General features: G+C 59.4%; 1 protein-coding gene across 1 annotated transcript; it reads right to left on the minus strand.

Moving 5' to 3' along the window:
- Positions 1-236: 236 nt before the first annotated feature.
- Positions 237-16,902, minus strand: SAMD14 (sterile alpha motif domain containing 14). Its single transcript, XM_039227749.1, has 10 exons — positions 16,615-16,902; positions 12,689-12,743; positions 6,777-6,943; positions 5,999-6,287; positions 4,750-4,837; positions 4,577-4,651; positions 4,309-4,471; positions 3,047-3,166; positions 2,801-2,956; positions 237-1,978 (listed from the first exon to the last, which is right to left on the minus strand). Exons 1-10 carry the CDS (start codon positions 16,621-16,623, stop codon positions 1,823-1,825), a joined length of 1,278 nt encoding a protein of 425 aa, XP_039083680.1. The 5' UTR covers positions 16,624-16,902; the 3' UTR covers positions 237-1,822.
- Between the last annotated feature and the right edge of the window lie 3,398 nt (positions 16,903-20,300).

Here is a 20,300-nt window from a genome sequence, read left to right on the forward strand (position 1 = left end):
GGAGGGAGAGCCGCATGCACTGGCACGCGCAGGCTGTAGTCCCAGTGATCACCACATGACGCGCTCAGGACACCCAGCGCCGGGCATGACTCTGTCTACCCAGGCAGAGCCCTCCATTCAGAGCACCTGACACCACAGCACCTGCCGCCCCCCTCCCCCCCCCGCCGTCCCCCGGGGCCCAGCGCAGCCTCCCGACCCGGCCCAACTCCCCAGTGGGGGCAGACAAAGGTCACTGGCACATCATAAGTGTTTATTGAAATAAATTGAGTCCCACCCCCCCTTCACATGCAGGTGGGCACCCATATAGCTCCTGATAGCTTCAAAGGCCCCGGGTGCCTTCCAGCCTCCCCGCCAGCCCCTCCAACAGGCGCACATGGTGCCAGTGCCCCCGGATCTCCGTCTCCCTCTGAAGCCCCTTTCCCTGCACAGACAGCAGAGAGGAGCCGAGGGTTGAGTCCCAGGGACAGCACCCCAGCTGTAGCATGGGCGGCCTCGAGGCCAGAGGGCCCCGAGCAGGAATGAGGGGGGTCGGCATGCACTGGGTCCTGTCCACCACTCCAGGCAGGCGGCGGCAGAGGGGGACTCCTAATCAGAGGCCCCCCCCGGCCCCACCGGTAACTGGCCGCTCCTCCAGAAGCTGGGCTAGCTGCTGGCCAGTGCTGCACCTGAAAGCCCCACCTTCTAAGGACAGATGGATGTCATCCCTGCACTGCTGGGATGGATCCCACCCCTACCCATGGGCCCGGCCCCACCCCTCCTTGTGACCCAGGGAGCCAGAACTGCCCGCCAGTTCTGGAACCCACGGAGGCCCAGGCAGGAACCAAAGCAGATGCGGGAGGGCCGATGAGCCCTTCCCACGGCTCATGGGGAAGTGCCCAGATTGTGCCTCTCTACCTGGCTAGCGGGGAGGATTCACCCCGTTCAGTCCCACCTAGGCACTGGTGGGGGTATTCTGTCACCCTCCCGGCTCCCACGTTTGCTCTGTCCCCAGAGAGACCTCAGGCGTCCTCTGCGGGAGCAACAGAAGTGTGCCCTGTGTTCGAGAGCAGGTCAAAGAGCAGGCCTTGAATGGGCCCCAGAGGGACAGATCAGTACGGATGTCCTCTAGCCACTGGGACCCACAGGACAGGGAAGGGGAAGGAGAAGCTTTTATCCTCCCTGCCCGCCCCCGAAGGCCTCGAAAAGACCACGCCGCTTTCTCTGCTCTCCCCGTTGAGGCGTGCAGACTGAGGGGCTACCCTGAATGCAACTTGCTACGGTGCCGCCCGGCCTCCCTGGGGAGCACAGAGCTGTCCCAGCAGCACACTGCCACCTCGGAGAGCTGGAGAGGGGCATCTCTACCCCCTGACTCGTGCTGAGATGCCTCCTACCTCTCCAAGGCCTGGGACCCTGGCTCCGTCTCAGGGCCTCTAGAAGGCAGGCGGGCAGGCAGGTGTCCTAGCTCACGGCCGGCCAGCACCGCCGTGGCCCGAGGGTGGAGGGTCAGGCCGACCCAGGTGGCCTCAGGTCTCCCAGACTTGTTCGGCCCCCACCTGTCTGCCCTCTGCCCATAACCTGCCAGCTCACCTAGGGACTGTGTGCCAAACAAGTCCTTAAAATTGGATTTATTACTGGGCCCTCTCCTGGGGTCTCCCTTTCTGGGGGAATCTGGGTCCAGACCGAGTGACAGGGTGAGAGAGGGCACGCACCCCCCTGAGCGTGCGGGGCGGGGCCAGGCCAGCCCAAGCTTGGCCCGCGGGCCCCGCCTCCTCACTGAGGCCTGTGCCCACCGAGCCAGGCGGCCACCAGCGCCTGGGTGCCGGCGCCTGCCCCCTGCCCTCCCCTAGCTCTTCTTGGTCTCCTGCTCCCTGCGCCGGAGTTTCTCCCGCTGCCGCGCCGCCTTCTCCTGGGCTTTGCGCTCCTTTTCAGCGGCCGCCGCCAGCTCCTTCACCTTGCGCTTCACCAGCGCCCGGTCATGTGAGTTGCTGAGCCCCAGGCTCTGGGGAGGAATCAAGGGTGAGGGAAGGAGCCCCAGAGCCACCCTGGACCCTGGCCGACCCGAGCCCCAGGTTCTCTGTGCCCCAGATGTAAGCTCTGCAAGCCCTCCACCTCCCAGATGTGCACGCGGAGCAGAACCCGCAGGGCAAGAATTTGGAAGGTGGGCGGTAAGAAAAGATGCGGGTGGCGGATCATTCCAGACCCTTAGCCCCTGCCCCTACCCCTGGCAATCCTCAGCCCCCATTCCGCCACTCAGGATTTCAGCCATGGCATGACCCCGCCCAGCACCTCCGGGGCCCAAGAGAGCGAGTGACTTGCCCAAGGTCACACAGCTAGTCAGCAGCCGAGGTCCCTCCCCACTCAGAGACTCCCTGGGGACCCTCCTCACCACCCCTTCCCCAAGCGGTGCAGCAGAGGGTGGGGAACAGGCCAGAAATCTCCCAGCACGGAGATCTGAGGTGCCCCCCCCGACCTCCCTGACTACCAGCACGTGCCAAGACTGAGAATCAGGCAAGGTGATCCGAGAGCGGCCTGGTTTATGACCCCAGGAGACTCAAAATCAAGAGTCACGTGAGATGATGGGCCTGGAGGTCAAGGTCAATCTGGAGACATGGGATGGAACTTGAAAGTCAAACTGAAAGCCTGGCCTTGAGTTTCAAGTCAGACTGGGGACTCATGCTAGATTAGGCCACGGACCTTGCCCAGGGGTCAGAGGTCAGGGCAGTAGCCACACAGGAAGTGAAAGATCAGGGTGAAGGGGTCCCAGTCCCAGAAGGCTGCCTCGGGCTCTGGCTGGGGGCACGGCTCAGCTCCTCTGACTCACCTTCAGTTTGCTGCCATCCAGCTGCAGGAGCTGGGGCCCATCCACCTGCCGCGCCTCGAACTCGGCGGCGTACTGCTCCAGGTTGAGGCTGTGCAGCCACTGGCTCACCTGCTGACTGGTCCAGTGGTGGACAGTGGGGAGCGGCTCATCCAGGAACTGGGGTAGAGACCAAGGATGGTGAGGGGGGCGGGCAAGGCCTGGCCTGTGGCCTGCACACCCGGTGCCCAGAGGTCAGGGCTGGCTCACCTCATCCGAAGACTGGGATAGCGTGTGGTAGGGATAGGAGCACTTAGTCTCCTGCCGGGGACCGCTTGGGATCTTGGGGCTGCCGCTGGGGGGCGTGGAGTCATCGCTCAGGGTGGATTCCTAGACAGGAGAGGGGTGCGTGCCGCTGAGGAGAGCTCACCTGCGAGCCCAAGGGAGTCCCCCCAACCCGCTGCCCCGACTGGACAGAGCTGGAGCTGGGGACGGGGCACCTGGACTTGCTCAGTGCCTCCTGTGCACGAACCAGGAGCCAGACGGGCACGTATGACATGGTGGCTTGTGGGAGGCATCAGGGTGTAAGGCTTCTGGGAGCACGTGGGGCTAGAACTGAGGCGGAATAGTTAGCAGGAATGGAGGAGGTCTCAGACCACTTCCTACAGGCAGCCAACCAGGATTCCCCCAGGAGATGTCAGGGGTCCTCCTTCGTGCCTCCCCACCACAGCCCCTGGCGCCCTGGCTGGTAAGTGCCTGAGTAGAGACCATAAGCTCTCTGAGGCCCTGGGCTGTCTGTTCACTATGTTCTCCCAGGGCTCAGCACAAGGGAAGGAAGAGATGGAGGGAGTCCCTATAGGGGAAGAGGGGATAAGGAAGTGCCGGGTCCGAAGGAACTCTTCCCCCCCCCCCCGCCCCGGACTCCCAGCTTTCTGATCTCCTCGGCTCTAATAGCACAGAAGGCACAACCACAGAACGGGCTTGGAGCCTGGGAAGCGACCCGCATCGCAAGTCCTTCTCTCTTGGCCTTCCTTCCTTCATCTCTACAACCGGGGTAGGTGCCTGCGCTTTGGGAGAGCAAAGCAAAAGCGCACACCTGGAGCCTCGTAAACCGCAGAGAGCGGCGTGAGCACAAGCAGACACTATTGCCCCGCCCCGGCCCTGGTCTCACTTCTCGCTGGCACTGGCTAGTCTGCGTCCCTTTTATCTCTCTTTCCTCCAGGCCCCAGTGCACCACACAGGTGGCCCAGCTCCGAAGACCGGGCGTGGAGCCGGCAGGAGAGTGAGCGCGAATGCCAGGGGAGGCCTAGCGTTCAGGGACGCACACATTGAATTCCGTGAATGAAACTCAGAATATGAATGAGTGAACGAGGGAAGGAATGAACTCAGAGAACGAGAACGGATGAACTAAGGAATCACCGAATGGCTCTGGGGACAGACAGATGGACTCTGGGAATGCCACCTGAGTCTGGGGCCTGCACAGCGGCGGGGGGGAGGGGGAGGGGGTGCAGGAAGGCCGTGCATTGACTCACCTGAGAAGCTGACTTCTTAGGGCTGAAGCCCTCATGTTTAGGAGAGCAGGCGGGGGAGGTGGTGCTCCCAGAGGACGCCGAGCCTTTGCCGCTGTCCGTGAACCAGGAAAAGGGCAGGAACGGGGAGCCCCCTGACCTGCCACCGGACCCCTCCACTGACTCCCTGTGGAGAGAGCACCCTGCGTGGCTGTGGGCACCAAGGTGAGGGCCGGGCCCATGGGGAACCACAGGCGGAAGCCGTGGCTGAGGGGCTCCGGGTACCGCATACCTGCTGCCCATGGACAAGCGGTTGCTGCCCTTGTCCTTCCGGCTCTTGCTAGTGGATGCTCGGCGTAAGGTGACCCTGTGGGGAGGGCAGGGGGGAGTGAGGCAGTGCTGCCCACTGTGCTAGCCTGTGCCCAAAAGCTCCTAGCCTTTGCTTCTGGCCCCTTCTCCACTCACCCCAGGTCCAGGAACTTTCGACGCGTCTTCTTATCCAGGCCGATGGTGGGGCTGGCGGGCTCGGGTGGGCTGGCATCCCGGCTGTCATCTTTTGCAGAAGGGAGGGAAGGGAATAGCCTGTGTGGTCACTTACCTGCCTCCTTGGGCTGCCGGTGTGAGGTGGGAGAAACTCTTTTGCCTTAGAATCAGGTAACTTGGCTCTGGTGCCCTTCACTAGCTGTGTGACTTGGGACAAATCCCTTTACATCTCTGAGCTTCCTTTAGCTCAAATATAGGAATAATAACACCTGATCTACAATAACACCTATTTTGTGGGATCTATAAGAACACCTGCCTCTTTCAAGGAACATTTACAAAAGCCTTATATAAACCATGAAAGAGTAGGGACTGCTACTCTTTACTGTTCATCTTATCCTGACCACTTCTTTGGTTTGTTTGGTTTTTTTTTTTTCATTTTTTATTGTTTATTTTTGAGAGAGTTTTTTTTTTCATTTTTTAATGTTTATTTTTGAGAGAGTCAGGGCACAAAGGGGGAAGGGCAGAGAGAGAGAGGGAGACACAGAATCCAAAGCAGGCTCCAGGCTCTGAGCTGTCAGCACAGAGGCTGATGCGGGGCTCGAACCCATGACCCATGAGATCATGCCCTGACTGAAGTTGGAGGCTTAACAGACTGAGCCCCGCAGTCTCCCCAATCCTGACAAACTTCCAACCAGCCTTCCCATCTTGGCTCCCAAGTCACTTCCTCAGAGAAGCCTTACAGGAGGCTCCCAACTAGGTCCTTTCACCCTGCTATGCACCCTCCAGCCACCGTGCACGTTGCTCCCATAGCACTTATTACAACCTGTAACTATACATTTAATTAAGGGGTGATTTGATCGCTTCGCCCTTAAGCAATCAGGAATTATTAGATTGTCTCTCCCTAAAATGGCAAGCCTCGCGTGGGAAAAGACTGCACCCGTTTCCTCCCCTGGGCGCCCCAGCGCGCAACAGTGTCCAGCACATAGCAGGAGCTCAGTAAGCAAATGAGCGAGCCGTAATGCGTCCTCCTCCCTCCCCTCACGCTCCTGCCTCCCCCCCCCCCCCCCCCCCCCCCCCCCCCCCCCCCCCCCCCCCCCCACCCCAGCCACTCTGCCCTACTCGGTCCAGCGCTATGCTTCGCTTTGGGGCCGGTGCAGCGGCCCAGGGACCGGCAGGGGCCGCTGCAGTCCCGGCGCAGGCCAGCAGGGGGCGCCGCGCCGACCCCGCTCACCTTCGCTGTGCGGCTCTGCGCGCGGGTGGCGGCGCACGAAGCTGGGCGAGCTGTCCGAGGAGGGCGCGGAGCGCGGCGGCGAGCAGGAGGCGGCGGCCAGGCCCTCGTGCGAGGCGGCGTTGTGCAGGGGCCGGTAGCGTGTGAGCGGCGAGGGCGGCGGCTCATCTTCGTCCAGGCTGCGCCGCAACCCCGGAGGCTCCAGGCAGAAGGAGCCCCCCCCAGGGGACCCGGGGCCCGAGTGCAAAGGCGAGCGTAGCCGGTGCAGGGGGCTCCCGCAGCCGTCTGTCACCTGGGGGAAGGGCAGCCGCTCACTGCCAACCCTCCTCCCCTCTCCCCCCAGGGCCTGGGAATTGGTTTCACCCCTTAAACTGCAAGGGAGCCTCTGAAGCGAGGAGCCCGGGCTCTTGGCTCCTTCAGGGACCTTGGAAGGAAGGGTGTCCTCGGCCCCCGGGGGTGGGGGGCTGGGCCGTGAAAGGTGGGAGATGGGGGGCCTTGAGTCATGTAGGCTGGGGTTGAACCCCACTTTCCTCACTTCCTAACTGCGTGAATTTGTGACTGAACCTCTCAGAGCCCCAGTTCCCTCACATGTAAGATGAGAGTGATGACACCTTGGGTGAAATCTGACATGAGCCGGAAGGGAATGCAGGTAGTTTCTTGTTGGCGTTAAGATGTCAGGAGCCTGGGAGTGTGGTTTCTCTGGAAAAGGGTTTGGAGGGATGGGGGGGGGGGCAGGCAAGAGGGTGGGTCGGGTTCGTGTGACTGGGAGGGTTGCCCCAACCTTGCCTCCGGGCCCGTCAGAGCCTTCGCCGTCCTCTGCAGAGCTGGCGCTGTCCCGAAGCCTGGAGCGGGAGGGCCGGTGTCTCCGGCCCTTGGCCAGGAGCTGGGCTCGGGCCTTGTGTAAACTGCTGTCCAGTCTGACGGTCTCTGGCACCGCCAAGTCCAGGTCTGTGAACCAGGTGAAGGGGGCGGAGAGCAGACCGTGAGGACAGCAAGCCCAGAGGCCAGGCCGCCGCCTGCACTCACACCCCAGACCGTCACCACGGCGCTGGGCCACGGGATGGAGATGGAGAACGGGGTCCCTTGTGGTCTCTGAGCAAGCCAGACATGTCAGCACCTAAATACAGCAGCCGCTCACAGGCACCAAGGAGGACGGGATGGTCCTGTGCGGATGGGTCAGGGGAGGAAGCACCAAGGCTGGTCTAAGGTCCGGGTGGGAGTTTTCTTTTTCTTTTTTTTAATTTTTAAAAATTTATTTTCTGAGAGAGAGAGAGACAGCGTGAGCAGGGGAGGGTCAGGGAGAGGGAAATATAGAACCTGAAACAGGCTTCAGGTTCTCTGAGCTGGCTGTCAGCACAGAGCCTGACGCAGGGCTTGAACCCAGGAACCGAGATCATGACCTGAGCCGAAGTCGGACATTCAACCGACTAAGCCACCTAGGCGCCCCCAGGTGGGAGTTTTCAAGAGAGGAGGTTGGCAAGCTGCTGTATGCACTGCTGGGAAGCAGGGAAGCGAGCTGGGCGCACCTCCTTGGTACATGCGGGGTAGCTTTGTGCAGAGGAGGGCTGGGGATGAGGCTGGACAGATCACGGTGACCACAGCCACCATTTAAGAAGCACCTACTGGGGCGCCTGGGTGGCTTAGTTGGTTAAGCGTCAGACTTTCGCTTAAGTCATGATCTCACAGTTTGTGGGTTTGAGCCCCGCGTCGGGCTCTGTGCTGACAGCCAGCTCAGAGCCTGGAGCCTATTTCAGAGTTTGTGTCTCCCTCTCTCTCTGACCCTCCCCTGCTCACGCTGTCTCTCTCTCTCTCCTAGAAATAAATAAAAATATTAAAAAAAAAAAAAAAAGAAGCACCTACTATGTGCCAGAATGTTCGTACATCACCTCATCTACTCAAAACAGCCCAGTGAGCCAGGGGCAACTATTAGGCACATTTTACAGCTGAGCAAACTAAGGCTCAGAGGGGTCAAGTTCTTGGCCGAAGCCACCAGCTAGCTATGGTCCGGGATCTGGGCCCGACTAGTCTGGCTCCAGAGACTGGCCCTGCTGGGACACTGGCTGGCTGTGCCGTGCTCGGGGTTGGTCCTCAGACATAGCACTGCTGAGAAGGCTCATAGCTTGACCCGGAACACAGTAGCGGAATCAGGGAAAACCCAGAGTCCGGGAGGCCTGTCTCTGCCATCCCGGGGGAGGGAGGGGTAAGGGGGTGGCGGTGGCACCAGGCTGGGTCCTGGATGAAGACGTGGAAGAAGAACTAGGCAAACCGAATGGATCGTGCAAAGACCCAGCTGCTCCTAGTTTTCCTTCCCATTTGCTCCAGCCGGGAATGAGGCCCTCACTGCTGCATCCCCAGGCTTGGCGCTGGGATCTCGAGGCAGAAGATGTCCCTCCCCAGATCTCAGAATGGGTTAAGACCTTTCTTCCCCACTCCACCCCACCCCACGATCTCAGGGTCCCCCATCCAATCGCTCCTGCCTGCCCTGCTTTGCTGCTCCCCTAAGCCACCCCAGTTGCTGGCCCGACTTAACTACCACCTACTGGGTCATCCCTGACCCCTCCCTGAATTCCAAAGCCCGGGACACCTCCGCACCGACCAGGGACCTCGCCGTGTCGAAGGCACCCGGCTCCTCCAATCATCTGCCAGAACGAACCCACCACCTTGCCTCAAACTGGCTTCCCCTTTGCTCCTCAGCTCAGCCACAGGGTCCATCCTGGCCACCCAACTCAGCCCCAAGCCACCCTTGGGCCCCAGCTGTTAGCTCTGCTTTCAAAATACCTCTAGACGTACTGAAATATTGATGGTGAGATGATACGATGCTTTGGATTAGGTTCAAAATAATCCAGGGGAACAGGAGTGGAGCCCTCAAGGCACGGAGATGGAAGAGTGGCCGTGAGCGGATGACTGCTGAGGCCGAGTGACAGTACGTGGACGCACCGTGCATGTCATGCCAGATGTTGTTTCTACGTGTCTGCGCGTGCACACACTCACATACGTGCAAACACATGGGGAGGAAGGGGAGAGTGTGCAGAGGGGAAGGGGAGGCAGGGAGGGGATGGGAAGGCAGGGAGGAGAGGGGGACGCACAGCCTCCCTGGTCTAGGTCACTATCACCTCCCGCCTCAGTGATTACAGAAGCCTCCCAGCTGGTCTTCCCTTGTCCCTCCCTTTCCCATTTCCAGTCTATTTTCAACACAGCAGTGGCCAGAGTGATCCTGATAAAACATGTCAGCCCTTGTCACCGCTCTGCTCAGAACCCTCTGGGGATTCCTATGTCACGCAGAGGACATGCCAACTCCTCCCCGTGGCTTTCCAGACTCAGTCTGCGCTCCCCTTACCTCCCTGAGCTTCTACTTCTCTCCCCTGTGCTCCCTCCACTCCTGGCCATCCCAGCCTCCTGGCTCTTCCTCACATAAGCCTCACCTGCACCTCAGGGCCTTTGCACTTCCTCTGTGCTTTTCCTGCAAGGCTCTTGCCACGGGTCTCGGCATTTCTTTACCTCCTTCAGGTCTTTGCTTACATGCTTTCTATCACTGAGGACTTTACTGACCACTCAGCTTCTAATTCTGGGAAGGGTGGGTCCCAAAGCCAACAACATAAAGTCCATATGCCTCAGGCCTCCAGACAAGGCTGGAGGGGTCCCAGCTCCCGGTCCCAGCTCCCCCTTTCTGTGTTCCCCACATCTCCTCTGTACAACATGCTCGTATAAGGACCACGGTTAAGAGCCGGGTTCCTGGGGCTGAATCCAGTTCTGCCAGTTGCTGGCTCGGTGATTCTGCACAAGTTACTTACATTTAGATGTTGGCTTCCTCATCAGTAAAATGGGGTCATAACAGGAGTATGTGCCTCACAGGGAACATTAACTAAGATCACCATGGAAAGCCGTGCCAGAATGCCTGCAGCTAGGTGCCCAGCAAGCGCGAGCTGCTGGTGGTGCTGGTGACAGCGGTACTAACCTACTGACCACGCCTGGATCCCTGTCTCCACCTGCCTCTGTTTGTGCTGCTCCCGCAGCCCTCTCCGCTCCACCCCTTCTTTGTCTGGCTGTCACCTTGAGTCCATATGCCGCCAGACCCGCAGGACCACCACCCCTCTGCAGGTCTGGTGCCATGCTCTGGCCGGAAGTGACTGTCCCGTGCAGGCTGCACGCTGCAGAGGCTCAAGCCCTTCGCCACCCACTGTGTTCTGCGAGAGCTGGCACAGGGCCCGGCGGAGAGGAGGTGGTCAGTCGGTGTTTGATGTATCAAAGCCAGTGACACTATGGGGATCAGTGCGGAGCCAGGTGGAGATGGATTCAAGATATCAGAAGGGGCTGATGTGCACCTGTCACATCCGCGCTTCAATCCGCTACAGAGCACTCCTTGTGTCGTCGTGTGTGCTTTAGCGTGGGTCCCCCGCGTGCCCCGGCACTAGAACTCACGCTCCTTCAGGGCAGTGACTCTGTCTGGTTCGTTCAGTACTGTCCCCCTGGTGACAGGAACTCAGTGGTATTTGTGGAAGGGCTGAAATAGACAGGCGGGGGCTGGAGGGTGTAGGTTAGGGAGCCAGGCTGAGGTCTGGGCAACAGTAAAGAGCCAAGGTTGTATGGAGGGAGAACAAGAAAGAACTTTCCAAGGAGAAGGGAGGGCGTGGGCCAGTGGAGCTTGCAAGGAGAGGGGACTGGCCCGGATGTAGGGGAGGGTGGACCCGTGGAGACTGTCACAGTGGTCCAGGGGCAGTGGTGGAGGCTCTGCGAGGGGAGAGGTCCCATCAAAGGACTGCTGCTTTGGACCCCAGCCTTGACACTACCCCTCAGGATGGAGCCGTCTGTCCCCTGCTCCCTGACACAGAATCTCCAGCTTTATCTCCAAGCAGCAAGGATTAAAGACTGGACCACAGAGTAAGAATCGCTAATACTTACGGAGCCCTCACTGTGTGGGGCACCGGTTCTAAGTGCTTCACAATTACTAGCTCACTTGAACTCCCCACAACCCTAGGAGGAAGAGACTCCGGGAATCCCCAGGGCACAGCCTTAATGTGCCTGAAGGCACGTGGCTGATGAAGAGAGGGGCCAAGGTGACAGGCAGTCTGGCTCCAGGGGCTCAGTGCATAACTACCAAGCCTGCTGCACCTCCTCGGAGGCAGAGACGGGGGGCACCTTGTGAGTCCAACCTCTCATTTTACAGGTGGGGAAACTGAGGCCTCGGACAGGCAAGGTTTGGCCAGAGGTGCAGGAGGAGTTAAGGACAGGCCTCTTGGCTCCCAGACTAGTGTTCTCGCTGTTCTGGGTGGCCTGGGCATGTTGCTGCTGAACTTCCTCGACCCCTCCAGCACTCAGCTGGTGTCCAGCCACCCCAGGGCCAGGGCGGAGGACCCTTTGCTCCTGACTCGGGGCCACAGCAGGACAGCAGGCAGCTTACCTTGGAGGGGGCAAAGGCACTTCTAAGGGGCTTAAGTGATTTTAAGACGAGGTGGAGTCTGTCTCTCCTCTGGTCCCTGCTCTATCTGGCTCCCTGGCCTCCCTCTGTCTCTGTGTGTCTGTCTCTCTGTCTCTCTCTGTCTCTCCCCAGCAGGGAGCTAGCCCAGCCCAGGGCACTGGGGAGTCATGAATATTTAATTGCCTTTTCGCATCAGGAAGGCGGCAAGGCGGCCAGCTACCTCAGCAGGTCTGGGAGAAGGAAAAACCAGCAGAGTTGGGGTTGGTGGGGGTTGAGGAAAGGGCCAGGCCTGGGTGCAGACGGTGAGACTCTGTCTGAGGCGCAGATGCAGCTGGAGGCTGGAGGAGTCCAGGAGGCACACCACCCATTCCACGGGCCCCGGGGAGGCCAGGAAAGCGGTTTCCCAGGAGCCAGGAGCCAGGAGTTCCTGGCATTGCCAGGGCGCATGGCCACACGGGAGAATCGGGTGAGCAGGGGAGGGCAGGTAGAGATGAGAAGGCAGGAGAGGAGAAGCGGGGAGTCCCCTGAGGCCGTGCGCACAAGTGTGACAGTCCTGAGCGCGGCACATGGGCCACGCGCTTCCGGTGACCTTTTCTGTCTCCACCTCTCCCTCCACGTGCCTCCACGTCCCTCCCACTGACTCTCCTCCGCCAAAATCCAGCTGGGAAACAGCCTTGCCGCCCCAGTGCATGCTGGGAACCCGGCCCTCTCGGGGTGGGGTCTCTCTCCAAACCACACAGAAGAAAGACTGCAGGGGGTATATGATGGATCGTACAGGTGCGTAAAGAGGGGGCCCGGCCTGGGGGTACAGGGGCCCGTATGTCCTACACATTTGATTTCCACGCACACCCTGCAGGCTGAGGTCCGTCCCTGTGGGATGTGGAGGTAATGGGTATCACCTGCGCTGGGGACACAGGTGTGCGGCACAGTGACTGAGAGCAGGCAGGCAGGCTGGAGTCCCAGTTCCAACTCTGCCACCAAGCTGCCATCGGATCTTTAAAGCAAGTCTGTATGTAGCACTCCGTCTGAACAAAGAGCACACCTCCTAGCATTACTGTGGGGAGTAAATGAGCCAGAGCCTGGGAGATGGAGGTGCTAGCCTACTACCTGGCATGAGGCAGTGCTTCATAAATGAAGACCCTTATTGTTGTTGTAACTGGCATAGGTAGTAATGACAAAGACTCGTGCTGTCACCCGCACACTAACACACTGAAGTCCCAGAGGGACTCCCCCCAATGCCGGTGGCCTTGGATAGAGTTATAGCAAACAGAACTTACCAAAAACCTCATCCGCAGGTTCTCGTAGCTTTGAAGAAGCCATGACTCCAGGGAGCTGGGGAGGATCGGGTGGGAGAGAGAGAGAGAGAGAGAGAGACTATGGATAAGAGGTTCAGGTTGGTGGAGACCAGGGCACTGCCACTGGCTACCGGCTCCTAGCCTTTTTGGCCCCTCACCTTCCCTTAGAACTCTTCCTCCAGCCCCTTGGAAAAGAAGTCACCTGAACCATACGCTAGACTGTGAGCACTGGGCCAGGAGGCAGAAATGGAGGAGTAGAAAGGGGCAGGAGCAAACCCAGGGTGTGGACACAGGCTGAGTCCTGTGGCTTGTGGCCAAGCTGATTTGCTACGTGCTCTCACATGGCTCACGTGCTCTCACATGGCTCACTGAACTGCCCCCCTACAGTGTGCTGGGCCTTTCCATCATCACCATTCCCTAAAGACTTCTGGTCATCATACATTGTCCAACATCAAATCTGGGAGAAATCTTGGGGATTATTAAATCTAATGCTCTCATTTTACAAATAAGGAACAGAGGGGAGAGTGACTGGCTTAGGGCATATAACGAGCCAATGGCAAAATAAGGAGCAGAACCCAGGCTCTTCCATCCATCCACCTACCTACCCACCTATGTATCCATCTATCTACTTGCCCATGCATCCAACCATTCACTCACCCACCCACCATCCATCCATTCATTCACTCATCCATCATCCACTCACCCATCCACCATCCATCCATCCATTCACTCATCCACCATCCAACAGTTCACTTAGCCATCCACCATCCACTCACCCATCCACCACCCATCCATTCACTCGCCCATCCACCATCCAACCGTTCACCCACCCATCCACCATCCAACCATTCACCCACCCATCCACCATCCATCCATTCACCCATCCACCATCCAACCATTCACTCACCCATCCACCATCTATCCATCCATTCACCCATCCACCCATCCTCCCATCTCTGCATCCATTAATTCATACTATCCACCCATCCATCTTTCCATCTATCATCCAGTCCTACTTCACCTCCCTCCCCCGTCCCCCATCCCTGGTGTGCTCACCACCTGCCGTCCTGAACATGAGCTGTTCAGGAAGCTGGCACCATCAGCAGGGCCACTGTTCTTGACAAACTCACAGTTCTCACAGTTCCAGACAGACTCACAGATGCAGAAGGGTATGAGGAGTACTCACAGCAGAACAGTGGACAGCCAAATTTCTGTGATGCATCAAGTATGTTCCGGGAGGAAGTGTGATGGGTAGGGGTTTGGTTTGGTTTTGCGTTTTGGTGGGAAGCAAGAAGGGAGGCAGGTGGGGAAGCAGGATGTGCGATGCTATGTGCTGTGTACCATGTGGGCAGGCTTCCGAGCAGCCGTAGGACGGCAGCAGCCCTAAACCAAGGCCTGGGTGTTCGAGGGGAAGGGGAATACTGGACAGGAGGAGAGAGAGGAAGCTCAGGGGTGGGGTTGGGGGCACAGCGCATGGCGGGGAAAACGACCTCTGATTACTGCTAACACTCGGGTCCCCGTGGGCAGTGCAAAGGCACTGGGCTAGAAATGCATTTGACAGGTATGGGGAAGCTTGGCCTTCTGCTTGCTTTTCCAACTTTCCTCTTCTGTTATTACTTAGACACCATCTCTCTGTGAGCCATCCTGGCTTGAGATTCTTAGTATCCCCACTGCACAGATGGGAACACTCAGATGCAGGGGATAAGAGGCAGAATGCAACCTCAACCTCTCTCCTGCTCTTCAGCCCCATCCTGGGCAATGATCTGCAGTTTGGGAGGGTACACACGAGGAGAGGACGCTGCTGCGAGAAGGGAGAGGGGAAGAGGGAGGGGAGCTGGTCCATACCGTCTAGGATGGGAGAAGCTTCTAAAGCTATTCTTTTTTTTTTTTTTTTTTGAGAGAGATAGAGACAGTATAAGCAGGGGAGGGTCAGAGAGAGAGGGAGACACAGAATCCGAAACAGGCTCCGGGCTCTGAGTTAGCTGTCAGCACAGAGCCCAATGCGGGCTCGAACCCACGAACCGTGAGATCATGACCTGAGCTGAAGTTGACGCTTAACCGACTGAGCCACCCAGGCGCCCCTAGGATGGGAGAAGCTTCTAAACCACCTCCACCCCTGCTTGGGGCTGAAAGCAGGAAATGAGGTATGAGAAGGGGTCAGGGGCATGGGTCCCCCAAGAACTCTCTTGCCATTCTTGACCTCTGGTTGCCAGTAGCAAAGAAATTCCACAGCCTCTCTTCCTGCCTCAAGGGCCATCTTGGAAGCAAGGCTGCCCCCTAAGAATGAACGAAATTCCCTCCTTCAATCACAAAGCCTCATCTGCCCAGGACCTGGCTGCCCTCCTAGACAGCCCTCCTTCCTCCCATTCGTCCACATAATTTCTAAATCCACCCTTCCCCCAACCACTGAGAAATGGGGGATTTTTCATACTTCACTGATTCCCTAAATAGGTCATATCTCCCCTGCATCAGATGGGAGCACCCTGAGGAGAGGGGAGGGTATTCCCCCATCAGATTAAGGATTCTCTGAAGAGAAGAACTGCCTCTCACATCAGAATGGAGGCTCTCTGAGGTCAGCAGTGGGGCCTTCTCTCTTAGACTAGCTGAGAATGGAGGGAGACATGTGCGTTCTTCATTCAAAGTCCCAGTCTGGGGTGGAGACCCTCTTGTGGACGGAGTCCACTTTCAGGCACCCTCTGGGGGACGGGCCTTCCAGCTCACACCTGTGCCTAATCCATCCTGATTCAGCACAAATGGCTTTCTTTCCCTCCCTTCAACCACGAACTGCCTGGGGTGTGTGTATGTCCCCACCCTACACTGTCCCATGGGGAACTCTGGGAAACGGGCCAACCAAGCAGTCACTAGACCCCTCTCACCAAAACTGAGCTTTAGAAAACCACCCCCCTTCACACCCCTACACACACACACACACACACACACACACACACACACACTCATCTGCGCAATTTCAACCAGGAACTGCCTGGAGGTGGAAATGAAACTGTCCCTCTGGGCACGGGCTGAGCACGGGTGCTCCCAGGCCACTCCCTCCTCCCAAAGCTCCCAGTTCCCAGGGGAGTAACACCTATGATCTTTGACTCTTCTCTGGGAGTAAGGGAGGCTTTCTGGGAGCCAGGGAAGAAGGAGAAAGGGCGCACAGGCCCAGCAGGGGAGTGGGGAGGAGGAACCCGGACAGACAGGTTGGTGGAGGGTCAGTCCACAGAGCTGCAGAGAGAAGGAAGAAAGAGCAGGGAAGAGAGGAGCGGGGCCGGGGAAGCAGTGGTGGAGACGGGCTCCCTCGGGCCCCGAAGTGAGGCCCCAAGAAGGGCTGCCAGGAGAGACCCAAGGGGTGGCTGTAGGGAGAGGGGCGGGCCCCACAGGCAAGAGGAAAGGGGCCCGGGAAGAGAAGACAAGAGACCGAGACAGAAGTGCGACTGGGAACGGCTGGGAAGGAAAGGCCGGGAGGGGAGGCTGGGGGTGGGGGTGGCGGCAGCGGGGAGCTGGAGAAAGCGGCGCCCCCTCCCCTAGGCCCCGGCTGCGGCGGCGGGCGGCGGGCGAGTGGGACCGCGCTCCCAGCCCCGCGGAGGCCGGGGCACCTACCGCACTCCCGGTCGGGGCCGGGCGGCTAGTTTCTCTCGGGTCCAGCCGTCCAACTCCGCGCCGAGCAGGAAGGAGTTAAGCCCTCTCCCCCCTCCCCCAACCCCAGTTTTTTAAAATTAATTTCTCCGGGAGGGAGAGGATTAGGGATATAAATCCTATCTCCGCCCCCTCCCCCGACAGCCTGCCACCCCAGCTCCGCGCGGCCCCCCAGGGATGGGGAAGAAAGGCCCTGCCCGACCCCGCTCAGGGTCCCGCCGCGAGCCCCAATGACCCCAGCTCCGCTTCCCCGTCGGCGTCGGGGTCCTCACCTCCCGCATCCGTCATCTTCAGCGTCCGGCGCCGCGGGAGCCCCTCGGGCCCATGGTGCTCGGGGCGCGGGCCAGGCGGGGAGGGGCGGGGGGCCGTCACCCCGGCCGCGGGGGGCTGCGGGCGGGCTCGAGCCGCTCCATCCCGGGAGAGGGGCGGGCGCGGAGAGTCCCGGAGCCGGAGGCGAAGGGGGGAGCGGGAGAGCAGGAGAGGGTTTGCGGGGAGAGGGAGACGCGGGCGGGGCTGGACCAGAGCCCTGACGGGAGGATGCTCCGTGCGCGCGCGCGTGTGTGCGTGTGCGCGTGTGTGCGCGCGTGTGTGCGTGTGTGTGTGTGAGAGAGAGAGAGAGAGAGGGAGAGAGAGAGAGGGAGAGGAGGGAGGGACGGAGGGAACCACCTCCTTGCCGCCGCCCGCCGGGCCCCGCCGGATGCAGGCCCCCTGCGGGGCAGGACGACACGCGTCGCGTCGCGTCCGCTGGGGTCCGCGGGGGTCTCCCGGGAAGGGGCGGTGCGGGGGGCGCGTGGCGGGGAGGCAGGCGCCCGGAGACAAAGAGCAGAAGGGAGGGAGGGAGGGAGGGAGAGGGGGCGGAGGCGTCAGGACCGGAGGGAGGAGGAGGAGGGCCCGCGCGGTGGCCGGGCGAGGGGATTCCGAGTTGCAGCTACTAGTGGGGCCGCGGAAGTCCGGCGGGGAGAGGTGAGGCGGGGGAGCGGCCCCGCCTCCGGACCCACGGGGCTTCCGCCTCCTCTGTGCGGTCTGTGAGGGCTCCTGATTCATCCATTCAGCGGACGTCCACGGGCAACTTTGTGCGCCAAGGCCTGAGGGCACCGAGGGGAACAGAACCACCTGAGCCCCGGCCGTCGGGGCTCGCTGCGTTGTCAGGGGGACAAACCAATGGGGAGGCCCTCACAAGCCGGGTGTCGTGAGCCTCGCTTCACAGAGGACACTTCAGCGCAGTGAGTGCGCGCTGGAGGACGCAGGCCAGGCCTGGGGGTGGAGGAGGATGAAGGTGGAGGTGATCCGGCAGGTTCCCAGGTGGGGGTGTCGTATTGGCTACCCCTGTAGGCCAGGACGGGGTAGAAGTGCTGGGGGGGGGAGGTCGTTGGGGGGTGGCGGGCTAGAGAAGAAAAAGAGTGAGGCTGCTAAGGTGCAGGGGTGGAGGGAGTGTTTGCAGTTTAAACTGGGGGGGGGCAGTAACAGGAATGAGGGGCTCAGATTTGCTTTTTAGGATAAATCTTTTGGCTCCTCCGTACAGGGTGGATTGAAGAGGGCAGCCAGAGGCAGGGAGAGCCCTTGCCAGGCTGATGAGAGATGAGGGCCGTAGGCATGAAGATCACAGGTCCAGTTGAGAACTGTTCAGGATAGAGAATGGAAGAAATTGACCAGATTTGAGGGACCACTTGCCACTGAGGGAGAAGGAGGCCTGGCTTGAGGCTGAGTCCTGGAGTGGGGGGGGGGGGAGGCGGGCAGGGATGAGATCACACTTGGAGCAGGCCAGCCTAGAGGGAAATCGTGTAATAATCAACAACTAGCTACCATACTGTGATGGCGTAGGAGCCAGGCATTGCCCTAAGCACATTTCCCTGATTGTTAATGTCACCCTTACAATAGCCCCATGAGGGAGCTGTTTCTGTTACCCTCGCTTTAAGAGGGGGAAAACAGAGACTTTGAAAAATAAAAGTGGTTTGTTCAAGAGCAAATGGTGAGGTTGTATGGGGGGGGGGGAGGCGTCCAGAGCTCAAGGGGGAAATGGGCAGCCTGTAGGGATAGAGTTCTCCAATGGCCAGCTGGAGTCTCTGGCGTCACAGGTCTCTGAGGGGGCTGTGGGACGTGGCATGTTGAGCTGGGATGGTCTTGGGGGTCGTGGGTGAGGACAGAATGAATAAGCTTTAAGGGCTGAAGTTGTCCTAGGAAATCGGTGGGCATTTTAGGGATCTCTGTGTGTCTGGAATCTGTCGCCAGTCATGGAGGGCTGGCTAGATTGTGGAGAGCTGAGGACGGGGTCACTGGGTGACCTCCTAGAGGGCAGGGTCTGGGATCTTTAAAGAGGACATGGGGGCACCTGGGTGGCTCAGTCAGTTAAGCTTCCGACTTCAGCTCAGGTCATGATCTCATGGTTTGTGAGTTCTAGCCCTGCGTCTGGCTCTGTGCTGACAGCTCAGAGCCTGGAGCTGCTTCGGATTCTGCGTCTCCCTCTCTGTCTCTCTCTGCCTCTCCCTCACTCATGCTCATTCTCATTCTCGTTCTCTTTCTCTCTCTCAAGAATAAGTGAAATTAAAAAAAAAAAAAGAGGACATGGTTTTCAGGCATCTGGTGAGGTCTGGGTGGTAGGGTGGAAGGAGGGGCTGGGTCTACAGGCCCTATAGGGACTGTGGCCATCATGGGTATGGAACACCAGTGCTGAGGGGTGCAGGTTCTGCGGAGGAGGGTGCCTGCTGGGCCACAGGACCCAGAAGGACCCCCTGTTCCTAGTGATACCTGTACGCTTCTGGAAGTTCAGAAGATGCCCTTCGTCTGAGTTCCCTCCTCTATGGCAAATGCTGTCGTTGTGGCAAAGCTGACCCAAGCTCTGAGAACTGAGCTGGTGACGGCGCAGGGCTGAGGTAACCAGCCTCACACAGGCCTGCCCATAGCCACTTGGCGTAGCCCCAAGCACAGACAGATTTCATGGTCGTGTCACGTCTTAGGCCGGAGAAACTCAAAGCAAAGCCACGCAGGACACCCCCAGTCATGCGGCACGCTCAAGGCTTAGACATGGGGAACCGCTTGGTCCACCTTTTGAAACATAGTGTGGGACCCTCACATGATGCACGGGACACGTGGGGGCACCAGGACCCCACTCTATAGACTCAGCAACCCAGTCGGACCAGCAGAAGGTGTCACAGCCCCGACGTCTTCCTCCCCCCTCGCCAGGGTGGTCCAGCCACTTCATTTCTTGGGGGTTCCTGGCTAGGTTCCCTGAGCAGGGCCTCAGTGACCTCTGTCTCTGGATGCATGACCTGTGGCCTCATGGTTTGGTGTCTCTGCTCCTGGGACTTGGGCACCTGGATCTTTCTTCCCAGAAGTGTTCTTAGGCTCATCCAAGGATGATCCACTTGGAGAAGATGACCCGAGAGGCATGGACACCATCCTGGGGTTTCCACGTACCCCCAGCTGGGTGGCAGACTGGACGGGTGCTCTGTGGCCCTCAGGTGTAGAATTAGGATTTTTGAGAGGCAGGAGCGGGGAGCCAGAATCTGGCTTGACATGAGACTTGTGTGACAAAGCCATTCTCAAAGGAGCCATGCCTCAGGTGCTGATGGCCACCAGGGGCTCTGGTAGAGGCCAGTCACCTTGGGTGTTGTCCGCAACTCATCAGAGTGACCTTAAAGGGTCCTGATGTTGGGACTTCATTCCTTCAGGCAAAGGGGAACATGAGAACCCCCGGGGGGCCAGGCCACTGAGCACAAGTGCCTCGTGCTTCTGTTCTCTCACCTATACACCGACCAGCACCCACAGCAAGGCAAGGCCCTAGCCTTGGCCTCCTCCCCCCTCTCTCTCCCCTGTCTGGGACTTCACCAAATCTTGCCCTAGAACCCTGGTTCTAGACTCTGTAGCAACCAGACGTGCCAGCTCAGAGCAGGGGGCTAGAACGATTTAAATTTTCTAGCACCCTGGGGACAAAACCACTCGGACATGTCACCTCCCGCCT

This window comes from Hyaena hyaena, unplaced genomic scaffold, assembly GCF_003009895.1.
Source record: "Hyaena hyaena isolate Hyena2069 unplaced genomic scaffold, ASM300989v1 scaffold_29, whole genome shotgun sequence".
NCBI classification, from domain to species: Eukaryota; Metazoa; Chordata; class Mammalia; order Carnivora; family Hyaenidae; genus Hyaena; species Hyaena hyaena.